At 38.4% G+C, this 21,999-nt stretch overlaps 1 protein-coding gene across 5 annotated transcripts in view; it reads left to right on the forward strand.

Moving 5' to 3' along the window:
- LIFR (LIF receptor subunit alpha) overlaps nucleotides 1-21,999 on the forward strand; it is a 77,022-nt gene that overhangs the window by 43,108 nt on the left and 11,915 nt on the right. For all 5 annotated transcript variants that reach the window (XM_073014787.1, XM_073014789.1, XM_007961437.3 and 2 more), the window contains exons 8-16: nucleotides 1,462-1,591; nucleotides 2,018-2,187; nucleotides 4,230-4,375; nucleotides 5,557-5,719; nucleotides 9,090-9,160; nucleotides 12,074-12,287; nucleotides 14,865-15,044; nucleotides 18,366-18,467; nucleotides 19,410-19,577. In XM_073014787.1, coding sequence (XP_072870888.1) covers nucleotides 1,462-1,591; nucleotides 2,018-2,187; nucleotides 4,230-4,375; nucleotides 5,557-5,719; nucleotides 9,090-9,160; nucleotides 12,074-12,287; nucleotides 14,865-15,044; nucleotides 18,366-18,467; nucleotides 19,410-19,577 — 1,344 coding nt within the window. The remainder of the gene's footprint in view (nucleotides 1-1,461; nucleotides 1,592-2,017; nucleotides 2,188-4,229; nucleotides 4,376-5,556; nucleotides 5,720-9,089; nucleotides 9,161-12,073; nucleotides 12,288-14,864; nucleotides 15,045-18,365; nucleotides 18,468-19,409; nucleotides 19,578-21,999) is intronic.

A 21,999-nucleotide genomic window follows, 5' to 3' on the forward strand; every position in this document is an offset into this window, starting at 1 on the left:
TTTTTCCCCTTCTGTCTGTCCTTCTATTTATCTCTTATTTGCTCTTGTTGTTTAGATTTTAATATTTCAACTTAATATCTGCCAAATCCTAAAATAACCAGCATTTTAAATATATTCCAGATTTTTGGTATGTGGTTTTAATAGAGTGACTGAATATTTGGCCTTAGATTTAAAACAATTTTCAGAATAAATATGTCAGTGTTTGTTTACTTATCTAATTGTTAAACTCTCATATAAACACTCATTAATCCTCTTAATGTTACCTAAAATATCACTGAAGGATGTTATCCTTATCTCTGGGGAAGGTATAAAATTTTCTAAGTTTTGCTTGATAAACTAAGTAGTATTTTTTTTTAATTCAAGTTTGTGAAAAAAACATTTTACAGAATTTTTAAACAAGCAGTTTTTTTAAAAAAGAACTTTTACCAAAAGTGAAAGATAGTTTGGATAAATATGACAGAGGAAATACTGGTTTCTATATGTGTATGGTTAAACATGATTACAGAAATATTTCTATAATAAACTGTCATACTGCAGAATTTTCATTTATCACTTTTTTTTTTTTTTTTGGAGATGGAGTATCACTCTCTCGCACAGTCTGGGTTCAGTGCAACCTCCACCTCCCAGGTTCAAGCAGTTCTCCTGCCTCAGCCTCCCAAGTAGCTGTGACTTCAGGCACCCCCTACCACACCCGGCTAATTTTTGTATTTTTAGTGGAGATGGGGTTTCACCATGTTTGCCAGGCTGGTCTCAAGCTCCTGACCTCAAGTGATCTGCCTGCCTCGGCCTCCCAGAGCTGGGATTACAGGCGTGAGCCGCTGCGCCCAGCTCGTTTATCACTTTGAAGGTCTCATCTTAAAAAAAAATAAATAATAATTTTTCTAGTCCTGCCTTAAAGCCAAGGAGAACAGTTTTGATAAAGAGAAAAACAACGAAAGAGCTGCAGTCAGTTTGAATATGGAGACGCAGGATTTTACCAAGAGTTTTCTAAATAACAGTACTTATAATGTATTTTAGAACTCTGAAACATGTAGCATGACTTATTGATTTTCAGTATGTTTTGGTATTTCTTTTCAAATCACAGTATATCGATGATAGGTGATAATACTTTTTAACCTATAGATTTTTCTGACTTAACATATTAGACACAGGTTTCTTTGAGAGATTTGGTGGACTCTGAAATAGGATTAAGGGGAAAAAGTGGTAATTGATCTTTGAAGTTGCTATAGGGAGTTTCCAAATGAGCTAAGAGTGATTTTTCAGTATATTTTAATCTGTCAATTCTAATGTAATCTGAACTCTGACAAGACATTCCTGCATTGTTCAAAAGTAAAATGTAAATAGTAAATTATTTCATTTTTTAGGAAATTGTGGAAAGCATTAACATTTATAAAATATTATGTTTTCAGGGAAAATATATGTAATCATAAGTACCTAGATTTTTTTTCTTTTTTTTGTTAGATCCACCAGATACTCCTCAACAACTGAATTGTGAGACACATGATTTAAAAGAAATTCTATGTAGTTGGAATCCAGGAAGGGCGACAGCATTGGTGGGCCCACGTGCTACAAGTTACACTTTACTTGAAAGGTAACGATAATTGGGAAAGGATGTCAGATAGCAAGGAGTACATTGGAGGTACATGTTAAATGACATAGGGAAGTGCACTAGGTCATTTATGTTACAAGCAAGGTATAAAACCAAATATGCTGTATAAAATTACACTTATACGTACTGCAGTTCAGCCACATGTACACTCAATTTCATGTCTCCTCTTTTAAGAAGCTTAGAATGAAGAACACTTGAATATGAACAGAGACTGTTTCTGGGTAGTAAACTTACAGCTGATTATTTTCTTCTGTTTTCTGTATCATGTACATTTTCTTCTCTGAGTATGTAATATGCCTCTAATTAGAAATTTAAACGTTTTATACAAATTAAGTATTACAAATTTGCCTATTTTTTCCTGCAATATTTATCTCTTGCCATTTTGAAATTTTTTTTTTTAATTAACAGTTTTTCAGGAAAATATGTTAGATTTAAAAGAGCTGAAGCACCTACAAATGAAAGCTATCAATTATTCTTTCAAATGCTTCCAAATCAAGAAATATATAATTTTACTTTGAATGCCCACAATCCTCTGGGTCGATCAGAATCAACAATTTTAGTTAATATAACTGAAAAAGGTAAGCTATAAATTAATGTCTTAAAAATAACTTTAGAAGTGGTGAAATGCTTTGGTTAATGAAAAATACTTATGAGATTACTTTTTGCTGATTATTTTCTTTATAGTTACTTAATATTAATTTCATATATTTATAAAAACTTTAAATGTATAATTTCAAGTTTTACTATTTTATTGAGTTTAAATACTTGAATTAGTAATTTACAAATAAACTAAGTAGCTGTTTCTGATAATTCTTTTTTTTTTTTTTTTTTGAGACGGAGTCTTGCTCTGCCGCCCAGGCTGGAGTGCAGTGGCCGGATCTCAGCTCACTGCAAGCTCCGCCTCCCGGGTTCCCGCCATTCTCCTGTCTCAGCCTCCCGAGTAGCTGGGACTACAGGCGCCGCCACCTCGCCCGGCTGGTGTTTTGTATTTTTTAGTAGAGACGGGGTTTCACTGTGTTAGCCAGGATGGTCTCGATCTCCTGACCTCGTGATCCGCCCGTCTCGGCCTCCCAAAGTGCTGGGATTACAGGCTTGAGCCACCGCGCCCGGCCGATAATTCTTGATTTCTGAAATATCTTATGCCCAATTTTTAAAAACTTTTATTTTGAAGTAATTGTTGACTCTCTGGTAGTTGCAATAATAAGAGCCTTGTGAACCCATCCTCTGGTTATCCTCAGTGGTGTCATCTTATATAATTCTAGTACAATATCAGAACCAGGGAATTGACACTCTTAAAACACTGTTAACTGGACTACTGACCTTGCTCAGTTTTTATGTGCATTCATTTGTACTTGTGTGTGTGTGTGTAGTTCTGTGCAATTTATATGTATAGATTCAGGTAACCACTACCACATGCAAGATACAGAACTGCCCTGTCACTACAAAGGAGCTTGCTCATGTTGCCCTTCCAGCATCCCCTGTGCCTTGACAACAATGAATCTATTCTTCATCTCTGTTGTTTTGTCATTTTGAGACTGTTACATAAGTGAAATCATACAGTAGGCAGGTTGGCATTTTTTTTAAATACAAGCCATCCATGTTGTTGTATGTATTAATAGTTTGTCCCTTTTATTACTAAAAATTTCTGCGTTTTTACCAATCGTATTAATACATAGCTCCAAATAAAAATAAAATGTGGTTGGTCTTTTTGGTATTCATTCCCACGGTCCATGTGCATTAACACTCCATGTCAGGCTTGCAGCACACTGAACAACGGCCTAGACCTTCTCTTAGAGACTCAGGCAGGGGAGAAAGGGCCTAAACCAAGGGCATGTATCATACAGTCTCACAAGTGATTAGTAGATGATCCTGTTGCCTTGTTTGTAAGTGTAAGTCACTTTTATCAGTTATTCTTTGCTGTCATCTTTGTGATTTCTGGATTTTTCCTAGTGTCACCATGGCTACATTTTATCCTGGCATGGTAGTATTTGTATGTATTTGCCCTCTGCCATTTCAGCCTTACTTCCCATGTGATTCTTTCCTGCCATTCAAGTGGGCATACACACTATCACCAACGTAATATGCAGTTTGCCTCGCTGTACCTTCATTATTGCCATCTCTGGCTAAAATGCTTTTCTGCATTTTTTGTTTTTTTGGCCAGTTTTTGTCTGATTCTTCCTGCAAAGTTCATCTTAAGTTCCATCTTCACTATAAGACTTACCCTACCGTGCTCACATGTACAAAGTAGTTAATATCTGTATCATGCATTTAGAACTTAGCATTTGTATTCTTACTATCTTTCTTTTTTTCATTCTTTTTTGTTTTTTTCTTTTTTTTGGTCATTCCCCAAGTAAATTAGAAGTTCCTTAAAGGTAAATACTGTGATCTTACTACCTTTGAGTATTCCTGACACTAACTGAAGGGCTTTGAACATGATTGATTGTTTAAAAATGTTGGCAAGATGTCAGTAGTAGAAATTAGGTTTGTCGATTCCACAAGTACTGGGTAGGATGTTGTTGGTTAGCACTAATGATGCCTCTTTGTTTTTTATGTTGTCATATTAGAAGATAGCTTACCCCTTTAAATAAATGTTTAAAGTAATCTTTAATTATATTTGCAGTTTATCCCCATACTCCTACTTCATTCAAAGTGAAGGATATTAATTCAACAGCTGTTAAACTTTCTTGGCATTTACCAGGCAACTTTGCAAAGATTAATTTTTTATGTCAAATTGAAATTAAGAAATCTAATAGAGTACAAGAACAGGTAAGATTCTGCTAAAGACTTCCTTTGTGATTATTTTGGATGAAACAGTTCTCAAAAAGAATTAAGCAAATTGATATGCTTAAGCTCTCAGATTATTTATTATAGAGATTTACTAAGAACCAAGAAAGACATTAGTATCCGTGTAATAACAGCATTGTATCATTTGAAAAACAATTGTAAATTTGACTTTTATTCCTTAGAGTGTTCCCAGATGCAGTATAGTACCTGGCACATAGCTGGTGCTCAGTAAATTTGTGAATGAATGAGTAGTTTTTGTTGTAACCTTTAGCATCATTAATGGATGAATTGGCACCAGACAGCAGAAGTGATTTTTAAAAACTGTAAAGTGTGGCAGTGGGAGCAAGTTGTAATTGGTACTTATAAGTCACAACATGACTTTTTAACACATTTTAAATATTTAGGTTGACTTTTATATTATACTATCTTGTAATTTGTGGTAAGTCTAAAATAAATGAGGTGTACTTAACTATTCATTTGGAAATTTACTGATGTCTAGAAAATCAGTCATAACTGTGAAATATAATCTGAAAAGCTTCTTTGTAATGTTTTGGGGAGCTCAGAGGCTTTTGTGAGACACACAGATCTTCAAATTTGTTTAGAATTGTTTCATTTTAACTATTTACTTAGTTTAAGGAAGTATTTGTTTCATATTTGCTACATGTTTAGCATCATACTAGAAGTTCTAAGTGTCATATTAACAAAGATGCACAAAAGGTAATGCCAGCCTCCAAGAAACTTCCAGATATCATCCAAATAATACATTTATTCCTCACAGTCATCTCAAATTACTAAATCATGTTAAGGTTTGTTGCATCACCGTTAGCCATTTGACTGATTATCAAAGTTATGTAATCCTTTAGATAATTTAATTGACCATTATTACTTAGAGCCAGTATTTGAATTAAAAAGACAACTCAATTTTTTATTACTATTGCAGGGCATAATTTCATTGGCTTGGCAGGTCTATAAGAATTAAAATATTATAGTGGATAAACTGCTTTGGATGTTATATATACAAACTCATTGAGATTCTGTCAGTTTGTGTTACAAATGTGAAGGCTTTCTTACCAAAAAAAGTGTATGTATGTGTATATATATTTATATATATTCTTCATACACACAATATATACAAACATACATATTTATTTGTTTTCTAATAGCGGAATGTCACAATCAAAGGAGTAGAAAATTCAAGTTATCTTGTTGCTCTGGACAAGTTAAATCCATACACTGTATATACTTTTCGGATTCGTTGTTCTACTGAAACTTTTTGGAAATGGAGCAAATGGAGCAATAAAAAACAACATTTAACCACAGAAGCCAGTAAGTTAACTAAGTGATATATGGCTAATAATTACTGTGTATTCTGAAGTTTTTCAGCTTCTTTAAAAAGAAAAAGTTGGCCGGGCGCAGTGGGTCATGCCTGTAATCCCAGCACTTTGGGAGGCCGAGGAGGGTGGATCACCTGAGGTCGGGAGTTCGAGACCAGCCTGACCAATATGGAGAAACCCTGCCTCTACTAAAAATACAAAATTAGCTGGGTGTGGTGGTACATGCCGGTAACCCCAACTACTCGGGAGGCTGATGCTGGAGTGAATCGCTTGAACCTGGGAGGCAGAGGTTGCGGTGAGCTGAGATCACACCATTGCACCCAGCCTGGGCAACAAGAGCGAAACTCCGTCTCAAAATTAAAAACAAATAAAAAATGTTATCAGAGTCCTTAAAAGTGGGGGATGGTTAGATAAATTGTGTAGTACCTGCTAATAAAATATCACAGATATTTTAAATGATAGTTTTTGAAGTTTTGTCATAGTATAGAAAAATGATTGGCATAAATTATGTGAAAGGACAGGGCTCCTGTATGATTGCCACCATATTACCATATTACAATAATGTATAGAATGATATTTCTCCTATTCTTTTCTCTTCTGCTTTGAATTTTAATTAGCTTTTAACTCACTGGCGTTTAAAAAAAATTACTAAAAAAGAGAATTTGTTAGTTTTTATTTATGACCTAGACCTGAGAAATGATGTGGCTAAAAGGTCTTGAATTTCAGTTTCTGTAGTATACCTAGGTCAAGATAGTTATAAAATCAGGTAACTGGTTTTCTAAATATGATAATTTCCAAAGACAGAATGATATTCTATCCTTGAAAAACCAGATGTTCGGTGTAAAAAAAAAACTTAGAAATAGGTTTAATTTTTTATTCTTTTGGGATAGAGTCTCAGTCTGTCGCCAGGCTGAAGTGCAATGGCACGATCTCGGCTCACTGCAACCTCCGCCTCCCGGGTTCAAGTGATTCTCCTGCCTCGGCCTCCCGAGTAGCTTGGATTACAGGGGCCCGCCACCATGCCTGGCTAATTTTTGTATTTCTACTAGAGATGGGGTTTCACCATGTTGGTCAGGCTGGTCTCGAACTCCTGACCTTGTGATGTGCTCGCCTCGGCCTCCCAAAGTGCTGGGATTACAGGCATGAGCCACTGTGCCCGTCCGAAATAGGTTTTTTAGGAATCATTTAACAAAAGATAGCAAGAGCTTTATTTATATTATGTGGTATAGGAGATGTAATACTTCCTCCAAAAAAATTAAGAAATAGCAAAACAAATAAATGATAGATGTTAATCTAGATTTTTGCCTCTCCACATGAAGAGATGTGAAGAATAGACATGAGGGCGCTTTGTGATATATGTAAGAATTACTTGTATCATCAAAAGTGAAAGCTATGCATGAGTACAGAGAGGGAAGATATAAGTTATCTATTGCTGTGCAACAAATTACCCTAAAATTCAGTGGCTTCACACAGCAGATATTTATTATCTTACCATTTCTATGGGTCAGAAATCCAGGAGCAGTTTAGCTGGATATCTCTGACTTGGAGTCTTTCATGAGGCTGCAGTCAGGAGTGTGGGTGGGAACTGGAGGCTTGATTGGGGCTAGAGGATCCACTTTCAAGATGGTTCACTCATGTGATTAAAGGCTGGAGGCCTCAGTTCCTCACCTTGTGGGCCTCTCTCTTTTTTTTTTTTTTTGAGACGGAGTCTCACTCTATCACCCAGGCTGGAGTAGAGTGGCTGGATCTCAGCTCACTGCAAGCTCCACCTCCCGGGTTTACGCCATTCTCCTGCCTCAGCCTCCCGAGTAGCTGGGACTACAGGCGCCCGCCACCTCGCCCGGCTGGTTTTTTGTATTTTTTTGGTAGAGACGGGGTTTTACCGTGTTAGCCAGGCTGGTCTCGATCTCCTGACCTCGTGATCCGCCCGTCTCAGCCTCCCAAAGTGCTGGGATTACAGGCTTGAGCCACCGCGCCCGGCCATTGTGGGCCTCTCTCTAGGCCTGCTTAAGTGTGCTCATGGCAGCCAGTTCCTCCCACAGCTGGTGACTGAACAGTATCTTTTATGATCTAAGATCAGAAGTAACATACCATTATGTCTGCTGTACACTGTTAGTCACACAGGCCAACCCTAATGCAGTGTGGGAGGGCACCACACACATGGGGATTATTGGTCATTTTGGAGACTAGCCACAATAGGAGTTTTTGCCTTCAGTTAATGAACTGTTGTCTCCAGGAGGAAACATCTTATTTGCACCTCATTAAGATGAAGGCATCAATTTACTCAACAAATATTTACTGAGTATGCATTACAGATTAAGCATACGTAATCTGAAAATCTGAAATGCTCCAAGATCCAAAACTTTTTGAGCACCGCCAGGATACCACAAATGGAAAATTCCACACTCTGGTACTTAACACAAATTTGTTCCATGCACAGAATTATTTAAAATATTGTATGAAATTACCTTCAGGCTGTGTGTATAAGGTGTATATGAAACATAAATGAATTTTATGTGTTCTTGGATCCCAGCCTCCAAGATATCTCATTATATGTATGCAGATATTCTATAATTAGAAAAAATCCAAAATCTGAAACACTTTTGCTTCCAAGCATTTCGGATAAGGGACACTCAACCCGTATGTGTCTGGAATTGTTCTAGTTAGCAGGGATATAGCAGCAGATAAAACAGAGATCTCTGCCTGTGGAGTTTGTAGGATCCAGAACTAGAAATAAATTTATGTATATACACATCTATATGTATATATGTACACACACACAAAGACATAGACACGTCAGTTTATCAGGTGGTGACAGATGCCACAGAGGAGAGGAAAGGATAGGAATAAAGGCTGAGGGATAAGGGGGGGTGGCGGTGAAAGGAATTGCAGTTTTAAATAGGGTAGTTAAAAAAGACCTCACTAATAAGGTAATACTCAAGCTGAGTTACAAAGATGAGGAGGCATGCCATGTTGTTTTATCTAGGAGAAGAGAGTTGTAGGCAGAGGAATAGAGGACACAGAAGTTGCAGAGCCTGAGGCAGATGTCTTTGGCATATCTAAGGGACAGCCAGGAAGCCAGTATGTGGCCAAGTGAGGGAGTGGGAGGATGTGAGACAGAGGGGAACCCAGGGAACCAGTACAGCCAGCCTGCAGGTAGATTTTCACCCATTTGAAGGGGCTGGTGTGTTTTGCAAAAGTTGTTGAGAGCTTAGATTTTCCATTGCTCTGTTTTCTAAGTGGAAGCCACTGAACTGCTTCACATTTTATTGAGAATTTCAAATACCCTAGAAAAAAAATGCCAAGCACCATATACATATAGTATGTGTCTTCAGATATTAACTTTAAAATCTCCTTTTTAGTTCCTTCAAAGGGGCCTGACACTTGGAGAGAGTGGAGTTCTGATGGAAAAAATTTAATAATCTATTGGAAGGTAAATATCTAATTTTTCCATGAACATTTACATTACTTTGCTAAACCGCTTAACTTACATATGGTACTTGGGTCATCAAGGAGCTGAAACTTCCCAGACTGGCTTTTGTGCAATATTGGTGAGAATTTAAGCTGGTTCCTAAACCACCCAAATTCCTCATCACTCCTAACTCCCCACAGTCATTTGAGGATCTTCTCTGTCAGATCTGAGCCTTCTCGAGTTTGATCTTATAAGGCCTGTAAAGGACCTGAAGATTTCATGAATTCCATCTCCCTCACTTCAGTTGAAATCTATAGGTTAGAATCCTGTTTGTTACATTTTTCTTCTATGAATGGGAAACTAAATTTTAATGTATTTCATGTATTTTATATATTTCCCTTCACTAAATTGCATTATGACATGCCAGTTTTAAAGTTTTGTATGATTTTGTAAAATATTTAGATGAAATATGAATTGCATATTTTACTAATTTTTCTCTGCTGGAACATTTTTTGTTGCTATATTTTTAAGTATTTTATGAATATCAAAAACATGAACAGTTTTCTATATTAGATTTTACACAAGCAGTCATAATAGGATTCCTTTAAATAGTGAATTTTGTTATGGAATGTAAAACATAATTTCATTTAAAAAAACTTTTGACATCAATACAGCTTTGAGTAAAGTGAAGTGTACATGCAGGTCCGTTGTGAGTTCTATTGCTTTGAGATTGTATTTGACTGTTACATCCACTCTTGATTAGAAAATCCCCCAGCTACTCTCAGTTGCCTGTCAGATTTCATGATAATATAGCAACGATTATACAATTTACTTCAATACAGAGAAAGTTTGGAATATTGTTCAAACTAGATGAAGACTTAAGTAAAGACTAAAAATATTGAAAGGATTTAGATTCTAACTTCATTACCTATGCTGATGGTGCCGCCATTTGCCAAGTCAGAGTGTGTTCGGGTAGAAAATTATGTTGTTTTGGTCATAGTGAGTTTTCAAAAGGTATGCCACTGGGATATCATGAGTAGAGTTCAGTAGGTAGTTTGATATATGTAAGGCTCTGGAGCTTAGGGGAGAGGTTGGCACTGAAAACAGCTTTGAGTAGCATATAAATGGGATCACTTGGAGATGCAAGGTGAAAAGTGGGCCAGGGCTGGAGCCCAGGTGACAGCAGCGTGCATAGAAGCAGCAGAGGAGGAGGAACCAGCAGAGGAGATGGGGAAGGTTTAGAGGGGCAGGAAAAGCGAAGAAAATAGAGTTAGAGAAATGGGGGGAGGAGGACATTTCAAACAGTGTGTGATCTGGAGTATCCCAAGAAGCCCGTAAGTCTTAGGACTAAAGCCTGCCCCTTAGAGCAGGCCATTTGGAGCATCACCAGAGACCTCTCTGCTGGAGCGGAGTTTTTAGCAGTATTACATCATCCTCAGTCTCGACCAGAGAGCCCCATACATTGGTGTATAAATTAAGGCAGTTGCTGTGAAAAGCAGTTCAGTAGAAATGAAGATGTTTGAATGTTCATCTTTTTATCCAGTAAGTTCACTTTTAGAAATTCATATTAAATTCTATGAAAAAGAAAAAAACATGGCACAAAAAAATTCACCAAAATATTTGTTTTAGTATTGTGAAAAATTAGTAACAACTTAAATTTCATTTACTTAAGGGACATTCAAGTACACTGGTAAAAGTGCTACATGAGATATAAAACCATGAAAATGTATATAACTGTATTATGGACAAGTGTACATTATGGAAAAGTAAAAAGTAAGATGGTGTAATGTAATTAAAACAATGTTAATAGAAGATCTATACCTAGAAAAACAACTTGAAAGAAATATCAAAATGAAAGAATACTTAAGAGGTGGGAATATGGGAGATTTTTACTAGTTTCAACTCCTATATATTTTCCAGATTTTCTGTAGTGGGCATATAATACTTTAAAATGAGAAAACAAATGTTTAGAAAAAAACCCATGATGTTATAGTTTTTTAAAATGTTTTGTTTGTTACTAAGTAGAGCAGTGCTTCTGGATAGTTTTAAAAGTTTTGCTCCGGAAAAATGTGGAGATAAATATTGTTTTTTATTCACTTAATTTTTAAATTTTTGTGTACTCTTACTGCTTATAGCAAGTATAGTTTTCTTCAGTGTCTCTTTCCTGATTTACCCAGGTCTCAGTGGATTTTGAATCTGTGTTTCACACTGTTGAGAGCTTCTTTGTTGTTGTTGTTGTTATTGAGATGGAGTCTCGCTCTGTCAGCCAGTGTGGAGTGCAGTGGCGCGATCTCAGCTCCCTGCAACCTCCACCTCCCAGGTTCAAGTGACTCTCCTGCCTCAGCCTCCTGAGGCGCCACCGTGCCTGGCTAGTTTTTGTATTTTTAGTAGAGACAGGGTTTCATCATGTTTGTCAGGCTGGTCTCGAACTCCTGACCTCATGATCCACCCGCCTTGGCCTCCCAAAGTGCTGGGATTACAGGCGTGAGCCACCGTGCTCGGCCAGCTTCGTCTTTTCTGATATTACCTTGTAACTATTTGTTTTTTGGTTTTGAGATGGATTCTTACTCTGTTGCCCAGACTAGAATACAGTGGCACGATCTTGGCTCACTGCAACCTCCACCTCCTGGGTTCAAATGATTGTCCTGCCTCAGCCTCTTAAGTATCTGGGATTACAGGCGCTCACCAACACACCTGGCTAGTTTTAGTATTTTTGGGAGAGACAGGGTTTCACCATGTTGGCCAGGCTGGTCTCGAGCTCCTGACTTCAAGTGATCCACCTGCCTTGGCCTAAGTGCTGGAATTACAGGTGTGAGTCACCACGCCTGGCCAACCTTGTTATTGTTAATATACCATCCAGTTTAAACCCAATTACCTTGCCTAGTCATAGTCACCTTTTGCAGGTTTTTATAACAATTTGTCTGTTTTTCATAGCCTTTACCCATTAATGAAGCTAATGGAAAAATACTTTCCTACAATGTGTCATGTTCATCAGATGAGGGGAAACAGTCCCTTTCTGAAATCCCTGATCCTCAGCACAAAGCAGAGATACAGCTTGATAAGAATGACTACATCATCAGCGTGGTGGCTAAAAATTCTGTCGGCTCATCACCACCTTCCAAAATAGCGAGTATGGAAATTCCAAATGGTGAGTGCTTGAGATGGTTTGGTATATAAGAACAGGAAACTAAAGTAAGAAATATCTGATGTTACTTGCTCTTTTGTCATGTCAGCATTCTTCTCGTATACCTTGTTACTGCTGACATAGAAGGCAGAATGAGCAGATTGATGTCTACAGTTCATTGAGAGAGAAGTAATTAGTATTGACTTGAAGCATGTGCACTGAGGGATATAATCATTACTGTACTCAGTAACTATAGTGGATAATATTGGAGAGGTACAGTGGTGGATAGTATTTTTAGGAAGAAATATTTTAACAGTTTATTCAAATGACATTCAGGCACTTCTCCAAGACACTTCCCCAAGACTAGGAAAGTTTATTTTAGGTCAGCTAGACTGTTTTGCAAATTGTCGGGCAGGAGAAAAAAGCACTTATTTTAATTAGCACCTTTTTTGGTAAGAAATTCCTTATTAATAGAAATTATGGATTAAAAAAAGTCTTCTTAAGGTATAAATTAGATCTTCAGTATAGGCTTTAGAAAAACAACTATAGTGTAATTCTTAAAATTTAGCACCTTTCTTTAAATTTTATAGATATCCAGTGATTAATACATTCTTCCCAGCTTCTATCTTGACAACTTTGAGAGTTACGAGCTTTAAACGGCCACATATACCTCTTCTTCCACTGATCTCTGTGCTCCAGTCATTTTCTGCCTACCCACCTTTCTGTCTTGCCTGCTTTGGGAGCGCCTTTCTATAACCACAGCTTCTAGAGGAAGAAAAATTGGTCCAGTTAGGGTCCTCTAAGTAGCTTTCCAACTCCAGTTTGAGGCTGTTTCTTATTGCTTGTTACTTGACTGCTTCTTTGTTCTCTTTGAGTCTGTCATAGGAGAATTTGGAGGAAGGAAGGGGAGAAACAAAGTGCATTTCAGAGATACAGAGCCTAGGCAGCAGTGCTGCTGGAGATGCCCAGGGGTTATGGCAGATGCTGGGAGGTGGGGCTTAGAATAATGGCTTCTTCATTTTGGCCTGGCAAAAATAACAAAATAAAAAATGAAGGAGACAGAGATGTGAACATCCATAAGAAGATAACATACTGATTTAGGTTATATATTTCATTGCTCTCACAATTCTAGGCAATAGCTATGTTATCTTTTTATTCAGGAAGCATAATCCTACCTTTTCTGTGTATCCCTTAGAAAATGGTAATTTACAGAACTGGCAATTCTGTCATCAGCTTTTAGACAATTTCTGAAGCCCCAGAACAAATCCTCATTTCTTGAGGATATCGTGACTGGAGGGAGGCTCTGCAGCCTCAACTCAGGTTTACACTGTGGCTTTTTAATCACGTTGAGCAAAAAAAGTTGTTATGTCTGAAGTGTTCTATATTCCAAGCCAAATTGTTGTCTTGCATTTAGTAGTAGTTGCTTTGGGAATGCACATTTTGTTCAAAAAACCTTTTTATGTTTGTTTTTACTGAACCCTTAAATATAAATCAGTTATAGCTATTACTTAGTTTCTCCTGTTACAGTGGGAAATGTCTGTGTTGGTTTTACTGAACCCTTTTTGTAGCCTGTGGGTGATTAAATACACTGCTGTGGCTGCATCCTGTCAAGGGCCACTCACCTACAGTTTGCAGCCTCCTGAGCATCTGGCTCCTGAGACAATTACTTGTCTAAAACTTTGTTCTTAGAAATAACCAAAAACCTTTCTATGTTTGTTTTTACTGAACCATTAAATACAAATCAGTTATAAAAACTACTACTTTTCTCCTGTCACAGTGGGAAATTTCCTTCTCCCTTTTGACCACACTGCCCTATCTCCCACCCCAATTCTTCTCCCCAAGCCTGGGGTTCCACTTCTTACCTCGGCCAAGATCTGGCAAGATAGGGAAAGGAAACCTTGCCAGGGCCTCCACTCCTGTGTCTGCCCTCAGCCTTTGCCCCTTGCCCTTGGTATCTCCTAGGATGCTGTGCAGGCTTCTCCTTCTCAGCACCCACGTCAGCCATCCCACCTCATAGCCTCTGGGTGTCTCCACAGCTTTCTCCCTTGCCCCCACCCCGCCCTGGTCAGCCAGACAACCCCTTCAGCCCACCTCTGGGGCCACAGTCTTCCTTGAAAGAAAGAAAGGGGGCTAGTTCGTCTACTGTTTCTACAAGTTCGTTGAGTGCCTACTCTGCACGCTGTGCTGGGCCCCGCCTGTTCTCTGCACACATTCCTGGTGGGTGATGAGAGGAGGGCTTCAGACTGTCCACTGTCCACTCCCCAGTCTCCCATCCCAGCCAGTGCCCTTAGCTGCATCCTTCTTGGGCCTTGATCTTGATGTCTTAGCCCCAATATGTTACTACCTGATCCTAGGTGCTTTTAAAAAATCACTTTCTTTCAGCTGCTATGTTAATCTATATATACAGGTAAGTGCTACAGTTGTTACAATAAAAATAACAGAGCAACACTTCTAATCCTTGCTAAAAGTTTATCTAGTTTGAGTACTATTTCATAATTTCTTCACAGTGAAGTGATTTTTCTAACTCATGTCCATTTTTATGAGGTTTGCCTTATATTATTGTTTTTAATGCCAGTAAAATATCCTCCTTTCTTATTGAAGATGATCTCAAAATAGAGCAAGTTGTTGGGATGGGAAAGGGCATTCTCCTCACCTGGCATTACGACCCCAACATGACTTGTGACTACGTCATTAAGTGGTGTAACTCGTCTCAGTCAGAACCATGCCTTATGGACTGGAGAAAAGTCCCCTCAAACAGCACTGAAACTGTAATCGAATCTGGTAAGCTGAATTAGTATCTCTTAATTAAGTTCTACAAACTATTTTTAAAAGGCAACACGTGGGACTAGGTGCAGTGAAGTGATTCTCTTTCCTGCTGGGTGGGTGTGAATAGGTTTGATTTTCCTGGGAGTGGGAGGGTAGTTGTGGCAGCATGTGGAAGGATCCAAACCCTTTGATCTGGTAATTACTCGTCTAGAAATTTATTCTTAGAAATAATCAGAGAACAACACAGATTTAATCTAAGAATGTTCACGGCAATATTATTGATAATCGTGAAAAATTAAAAACCCAAATAGCAAATAAGGGAATGAGTAAATGATGGTACACCTGTAAAATGGAATGTTAAGTAACATTAAAAGTTATGTGGAAAATTTAGCAACGTGAATAAATAAATGTTCATGAAAAAAGAAGACTACAGAACGGTAACCTGGTCTCACAGAAGGGCCTTCGCCTTGTTTGCCCAGGGCCCAGGTTACCGAGGTTAGGGAGAGACTGAGCAGAAAGGCCGTGAACCCCTTACCACTTTCCCTGATGCAGGGCAAGGGGGCATCAGCAGGACTGAGCACAGTGTGGGTGGGAGGCCTTGTGTTCCATGAGCCTAATGCTCAGGAGCTTGTGAGCTGCAGTTGAGTGGCCCTCAATGGGGTGCAGCCTGAGAAGTTTAGCCCAGAGCAGTATTTAATAACCTACAGGCTAATCCAGCATTGTCCTTAGGCATTAGAGCCCTCTCTCCAATATCATCTTTTTTTCCTGGCAGGATGGGAGTGTATCCTGCCTGTCCCCATGGGATTTCTGGACCCTGTAGCCTGTCAGTAGTGATGCTTCTTGATCATTCCCGTCTCCTGCCTCCCTTGCATGTTAGGGAAGTGCAGAAGAGCAAGCAGCCTACTCCTTACCTCTCAGGGAACATTTTCTACTTGCTTACTGTTTCTCTGTCAAATGATGAGGATGGGTCCCATTCATTGGATTATCACATATGAGTTCAGATTATTTTCCATTTCTACTTGGAATACAGCCAAACTCCTCCACATGTATAATTGGCTGAAGTGGTAATGATCTTCCTGAGTTGTTCCCTTTATCCTTTCTTACAGTGCACTTCCCTTTTCAAGGGCCCAGGCACTTGCTACCCTTCTCTTTCCTGCACCTTCCCTTGCATCCCCTCCCATGGAGCTGAATGAGCCTTACACGGTTCCAGTCTGTCGTTTCTCACCTGGGCTTTTAGAATAATCAGGATGAACTGGGGTAGGCTGGAGTGGATATAAATGGAGTATCTACCCATTTAAGTTTTAGCTGAGACTTGCAGGATATGGAGAAACTGCCCGGCGATGATTGTGGGAGGAGAACTTTCTGTGCCAACTCAATTGAACAAAGACACAAAGTTTGAGAAAACAAAAACTCAGAGAAGTTAGGTGACTTTTCCAAGGTCACAAAATTATTATGTGATAGAACCCGGGTTCAAATTCAAAGTTATTCAAAGCTTCAAGAGGCTGGGAATATTGTCTTTTATTTACTGCTGAGCTTCTGGAACAGCAAGTGGCACATAGTAGGCACACCTTTTATTCCTCTGTCATCCCGTTGTCTACTCATTAAGCTGTCTGCTCTCTTTTTTGACCTTCGCACATTTCTAATGCTCTAACCTTCTCAGGCTCTTTTTTTTAAAGTGTCAGAGCCCTATAAAATATTAATAAATGTAATATAAAAAGAGGTACAGATTTACAGATGTACATGCAGTATAAAATCATAACCTCAAGCATGCCTTTCTCCAAAGAAAAATGTTACAAAACTAAACACAATTGGCTGAGCTTGAGTTGCATTAATACGTATTTGGGACGTGCCAGCACATAGCAAACGTTTAAGGAAAATCATTGCAAGAAGAAAAGTTAAAAGTTTTAGACAAGTTGATTCAGTTTTTCTTGGGTTGTGTGATTTTAGAAATTGACTACTGTCTCACATTGGAGCCTGCAGGCCACTGGTGTGTTATGGGCACTTGATTGGAGAACTAATGCTTTAACCACACCAGAATAATTGCATTCTGCAAATTAAATGCAATGCCATATGCTGCCAATCCCCCTCCGTGACCCCGGCATTTTCTTCTTTCTCAACCACCACTGATGAGCATCTCAGTGCCCTTCAAGGCCTTAATCAGATGGCCCTTATGGTAGCTGTTTCTGATCTTTTTAGACTCATTTGGACCCTCACTTAAGATTCCGTGGAATCTGATACATACCTCTAATATAACACACTGCTAGGGTTACCCTTGTTCATCTGTCTTCCCCACCACTCCGCAAGTGTCTGCATGCTTGACATTTTGTTTTGTGCATGTCTGTGTTGCTCACATTGCACACATTGCATTGTATTCAGGAGACATTTAAAAGGAGCCTTTTGAGTTTAAGTTAAGGTACTTCAATTGGAAGTACCTCTGTGTCCTGTGGAGTTAATTCAAAGCACCTCTATATCTTGTAGAGTTAACTCACCCAAAGACACTTAATGGTGATGCTATAAAGAGGAACAAACTCTAAGACCCAGTTCCTTTAACACTGAAGCTTCAAGGCAGAGTGCAACTTTTAATTCTGCTTCTTGGAACAAGAGGAGAGAGCAGTGGGTTTGTTTTTTCCAACTCAGAAATAACACTATGTAGGGAAGGGATTTATAGAAGCATGATGTAGACCTGGAATGAATGGCTTAGTGAACTGACCCAGGAAGTTGATTTAGACTTACATTTTGTTCCTTAAAATCCAACAGTTGCCAGCACTTTGGGAAGCCAAGGTGGGTGGATCACGAGGTCAGGAGTTCAAGACCAGCCTGGCCAAGATGGTGAAACCCCGTCTCTACTAAAAATACAAAAATTAGCCAGATGCAGTGGCAGGCACCTGTAATCCCAGCTACTCGGGAGGCTGAGGCAGGAGAATCACTTGAACCCGGGAGGCGAAAGTTGCAGTGAGCTAAGATCGCAGCACTGCACTCCAGCCTGGGTGACAGAGCAAGACTCTGTCTCAAAAAAAAAAAAAAAAAAAAAAAAAAAAATCAAGCAGTGATGTTTCTTCCTGGAAAAAGGAACAAAATGTAACCCTTAATCATCGTTGTTCTCTCCAAGGCAATCCCATCTTATATTACTAAACTTTTTGTTAAAATAGAAGTAAATTTAATTTTTGTTTAGTCAGTTTTCATTCTGAATACTAATCTTTAAAATATGTATTTTTAAATAAAACATCTTTAAAATTAGCTTTGGAAATTTTAGAGTATGCTATAAATTTGATATTTCTAAAATAGATATTCATAGTAATTTATTTATGAAAGTTTGCTGATGTGTTCATCCTATAGATCAGTTTCGACCAGGTGTAAGATATAATTTTTTCCTGTATGGGTGCAAAAATCAAGGATATCAATTATTACGCTCCATGATTGGATATATAGAAGAATTGGGTAAGTTAAATGGGTACTTATTTTTAAGAGTTCAGGGTAACATGAGAAATTATAAATTGGCAACAATAGTATGATTGAATTCTAAAAATAAGATGTTTAGTTCAAGGAAGGAAAAATAATTTGATAAAAAGTATTTGATTCTACTTTTTTCTCCTTTTCCTTTTCCTTTTTTTTTTTTTTTTTTTTTTTTTGAGAGAAGATCTTACTCTGTCACCCAGACTAGAGTGCAGTGGTGGCACGATCATGGCTCACTTCAGCCTCAACCTCCTGGGCTCAGGTGATCCTCCCACCTCAGCCTCCTGGGTAGCTGGGACTACAGGTGCATGCCACCATGCTCAGCTAATTTTTGTGTGTGTGTGTGGAGATGAAGTTTCACTGTGTTGCCCAGGCTGATCTCAAATTCCTGGGCTCAAATGATCCTCCCACCTCAGCCACCTAAAGTGCTGGGATTACAGGCATCAGCCACTGCACTGGGCCTGCTTACTCTGAAATCATTTGTTGAATGTTTATATTTCACAATTTTGCTCTTGTCCTCAAGAAAATTAAATCTGAACTTGATGTCAAAAATATGTAATTAGTACTTTTACAAGTTTAAAAAACTGTTAACTTCTTCAGGACTATCAGTAAAGATGGGAAATACAAATAAAGTCTATCTGAATAGCCTCAGAAAGATTTTGCATAGATCACTTCCCTAGATACATATTTTGTCTGAAAGTGATATTGTAAGTTCTGCCTTTGTTCCTAAAAATATTTTTGTCTATGGTTATTAGTATGTAAGCTTCACAAAAAAAGCGTTTGTGATTATCTCTCTCCAAGTTTATGATTAAATAAGGTTTTAATTCCAAGTTGAATTATTTTTGAGGCTAGAAAGCTCAGGAAACTTTACTGCATTGCTCTGTATTCGTACACTCCCCTTTAGCAATTGACTTTTTCCTTTTACAGCTCCCACTGTTGCACCAAATTTTACTGTTGAGGATACTTCTGCAGATTCGATATTAGTAAAATGGGAAGACATTCCTGTGGAAGAACTTAGAGGCTTTTTAAGAGGATATTTGTTTTACTTTGGAAAAGGAGAAAGAGACACATCAAAGATGAGGGTTTTAGAATCAGGTAAGTAAACTGATAGCACGAGGATAGTGTTTCTTAGAAGTTTCTCTTTAACCACAACAGAAAAAAAAGGAAAAGAAGTCCTGCTCAGTAGTTTAGTACTGGTTTTCAAAACTATCTGAAAGAGAGAGAAATGAAAAGGCAGTAATTCTATGAATATACGAGTCTTAAGATTTTACATGCATAGTCTTTCAGAAATCATTTAAATCATTTATTCTGAAGCCTTTGATTATAAGCCTCATAGGACAGAAACCATCTCTTATTAGATCCTTACATAATCCATAACAAGGCATCTCATGAAGTTTTCTGCCAAAAAGAAATCTTGTACTTATAACAGTGGAGGAGAAAAACTCAGGAATCCAAAGAGTTAGCTTCAGATCCTCAGTTGTAATTTGACAAAAACCATTGGCCTATTAGCATTTTACTTAGCCGTGTCCCTGATAAGCTGGAAAACTTAATGACTTGATTGGGGGTTTATTAAAAAGTACAGACAATCCTTGGAAATTGGCAAGTGTTCATCCAAAGACTTTAGAGAATTCTCAGATTTACAAATACAAAATTGTACAGATTTCTGGCTTTTCCTTTCATTATATATCTGCAGAGAATCAGATGTTTCTTATAGCTGCATAGCACAAGCATATCATCTTTTCAGTTTGAGAGCTTTCATTTTCCTGGTTGGCCTCTCCTCAGAAAGAAATCATTTTAATTATTTAATGCCTGTCTGAGAAATAGAGAACTCCGCCACGGCATGGCGGTGCTGGCCGGGCACTGTCTCAGCCACTCCCCAGAGCAGCTGCAGGAAGTGTGTGCCTCCCCTTCGGTCCCCGGGTTCTGCATTGCCTGAACCTTCATGGTTGCTGGTGAATGAGGGACATCCTAAATATCAAATTCCACAAACATCCCAAGTCTAGTGTGACTTGCCTCACAAGCTTGGAAATTTTACACTTGAAACAGTTAAAATTCTAGCATCTAGATTTCCAGTAAGACATGGTAGATTGGTCACTAAAGTTAGCATAAAGAAGGGGAAAAAACCCCAAACTCTAATAAAGCCACAAGGAGAGAACAGAAGAGGCAAAACAACCCCAAAAAAGAAGATTCAGAAATTTGTGGGTGGAAGTGGGGCAAATGACTTAAATGAGTGGAGGACTGTGAAATCTGTGTGGGCAGTCAGGCATTGTGGAGAAGGAACTTCTCCAGTACCTGCCGGACCAGGCCTTGGAGGCCAAGTGGTGAGGATCAATCTGGTCTGAATGGAGGGATCAATTGAAGAAAGTTCCTTAGAACTGAAGGGTCTAACTACAAGCAGATCCACTTCTCTGCAGTTTCACTTTCCATGGTTTCACTTTCTGCCATTTCAGTTACCCCTGGCGAAATGCAGTCTGAAAATAGATGAGTTCAGTACAATAAGATACTTTAAGAAAGAGAGAGACCATATTTACATAATTTTTATTACAGTATATTGTTACAGTTATTCTCTGAGGAAAACGGAGGACTACTGTATATAGAGTGAAAGAATTCATTAAACACACAGCAAAATAAATAGAAAAAAGATCTATGCCAAGGTATGTCATTATGAATTTTCCGAGCAGCTAACGTGTAAAGAAATGATCAGAGACAAGCAGGTCATGTGCAAGGAATCAGGAATAATAATGGTAACAGACAGCCCAGCAATACTCCAGATACTAGAAGGTACCACAGAAGTCTCTTCAAAATACAGAATGAAAATTATTTTCAGTCTAAAATTCGATACTCCACCGTCTGTCAACCAAAGTGAGATTAAAATGCAGACATTTTGTACATGCAAGGCTGCAAATATTTACTTCCCCCATGTTGCTTTTCTCAAGAAACTACTAGAAGAGTGCATCCTAATGAGGAAATGAAGTGAGGCCAACCCAGGAAGCCACAGGGGAGAGAGCAGGGAGCTCCCTGCGGAGCAGGGAGCTCTGCAGCCCAGAAGGCATCCAGTCTAGTGCAGGAGGCAGGGGATGGGTGGAGGGGAGAGCAGAGAAGATGTGGAGCTGGGATTTTGTTGTGTTTGACCACATGGAAAATCTTACTGAGTGTACATTGGAGGATATGGGAAGAATTACTGATTGGTATATAGAAAATCAAGCAAATGAGGGAAAAGCAGTTATAACAATGGGAAAACAAGAAAGGAAACATTATCACACCAAGCAGTTTGTCTTAGCATTAACTCATATTTATATAATCATAGTAATCCAAACTGAATTCATCAAATGTTCTGATGTTTCTATACGAATGATGTGGTGGGGGAAAGGGTGATGGTAGTGTAAAAGAGCTCTATCTTTATCTGCCCTTATAAAGTATGTGTAGATAAGATCTAATAGTTAAAAGCCACATCTCTCTAAGTTTGCTACTTTGGAATATGGAGGTAAATACCCAAAGAAACTGATTACATGACTTT

Source organism: Chlorocebus sabaeus, chromosome 4 (assembly GCF_047675955.1).
Source record: "Chlorocebus sabaeus isolate Y175 chromosome 4, mChlSab1.0.hap1, whole genome shotgun sequence".
Lineage (NCBI taxonomy): Eukaryota > Metazoa > Chordata > Mammalia > Primates > Cercopithecidae > Chlorocebus > Chlorocebus sabaeus.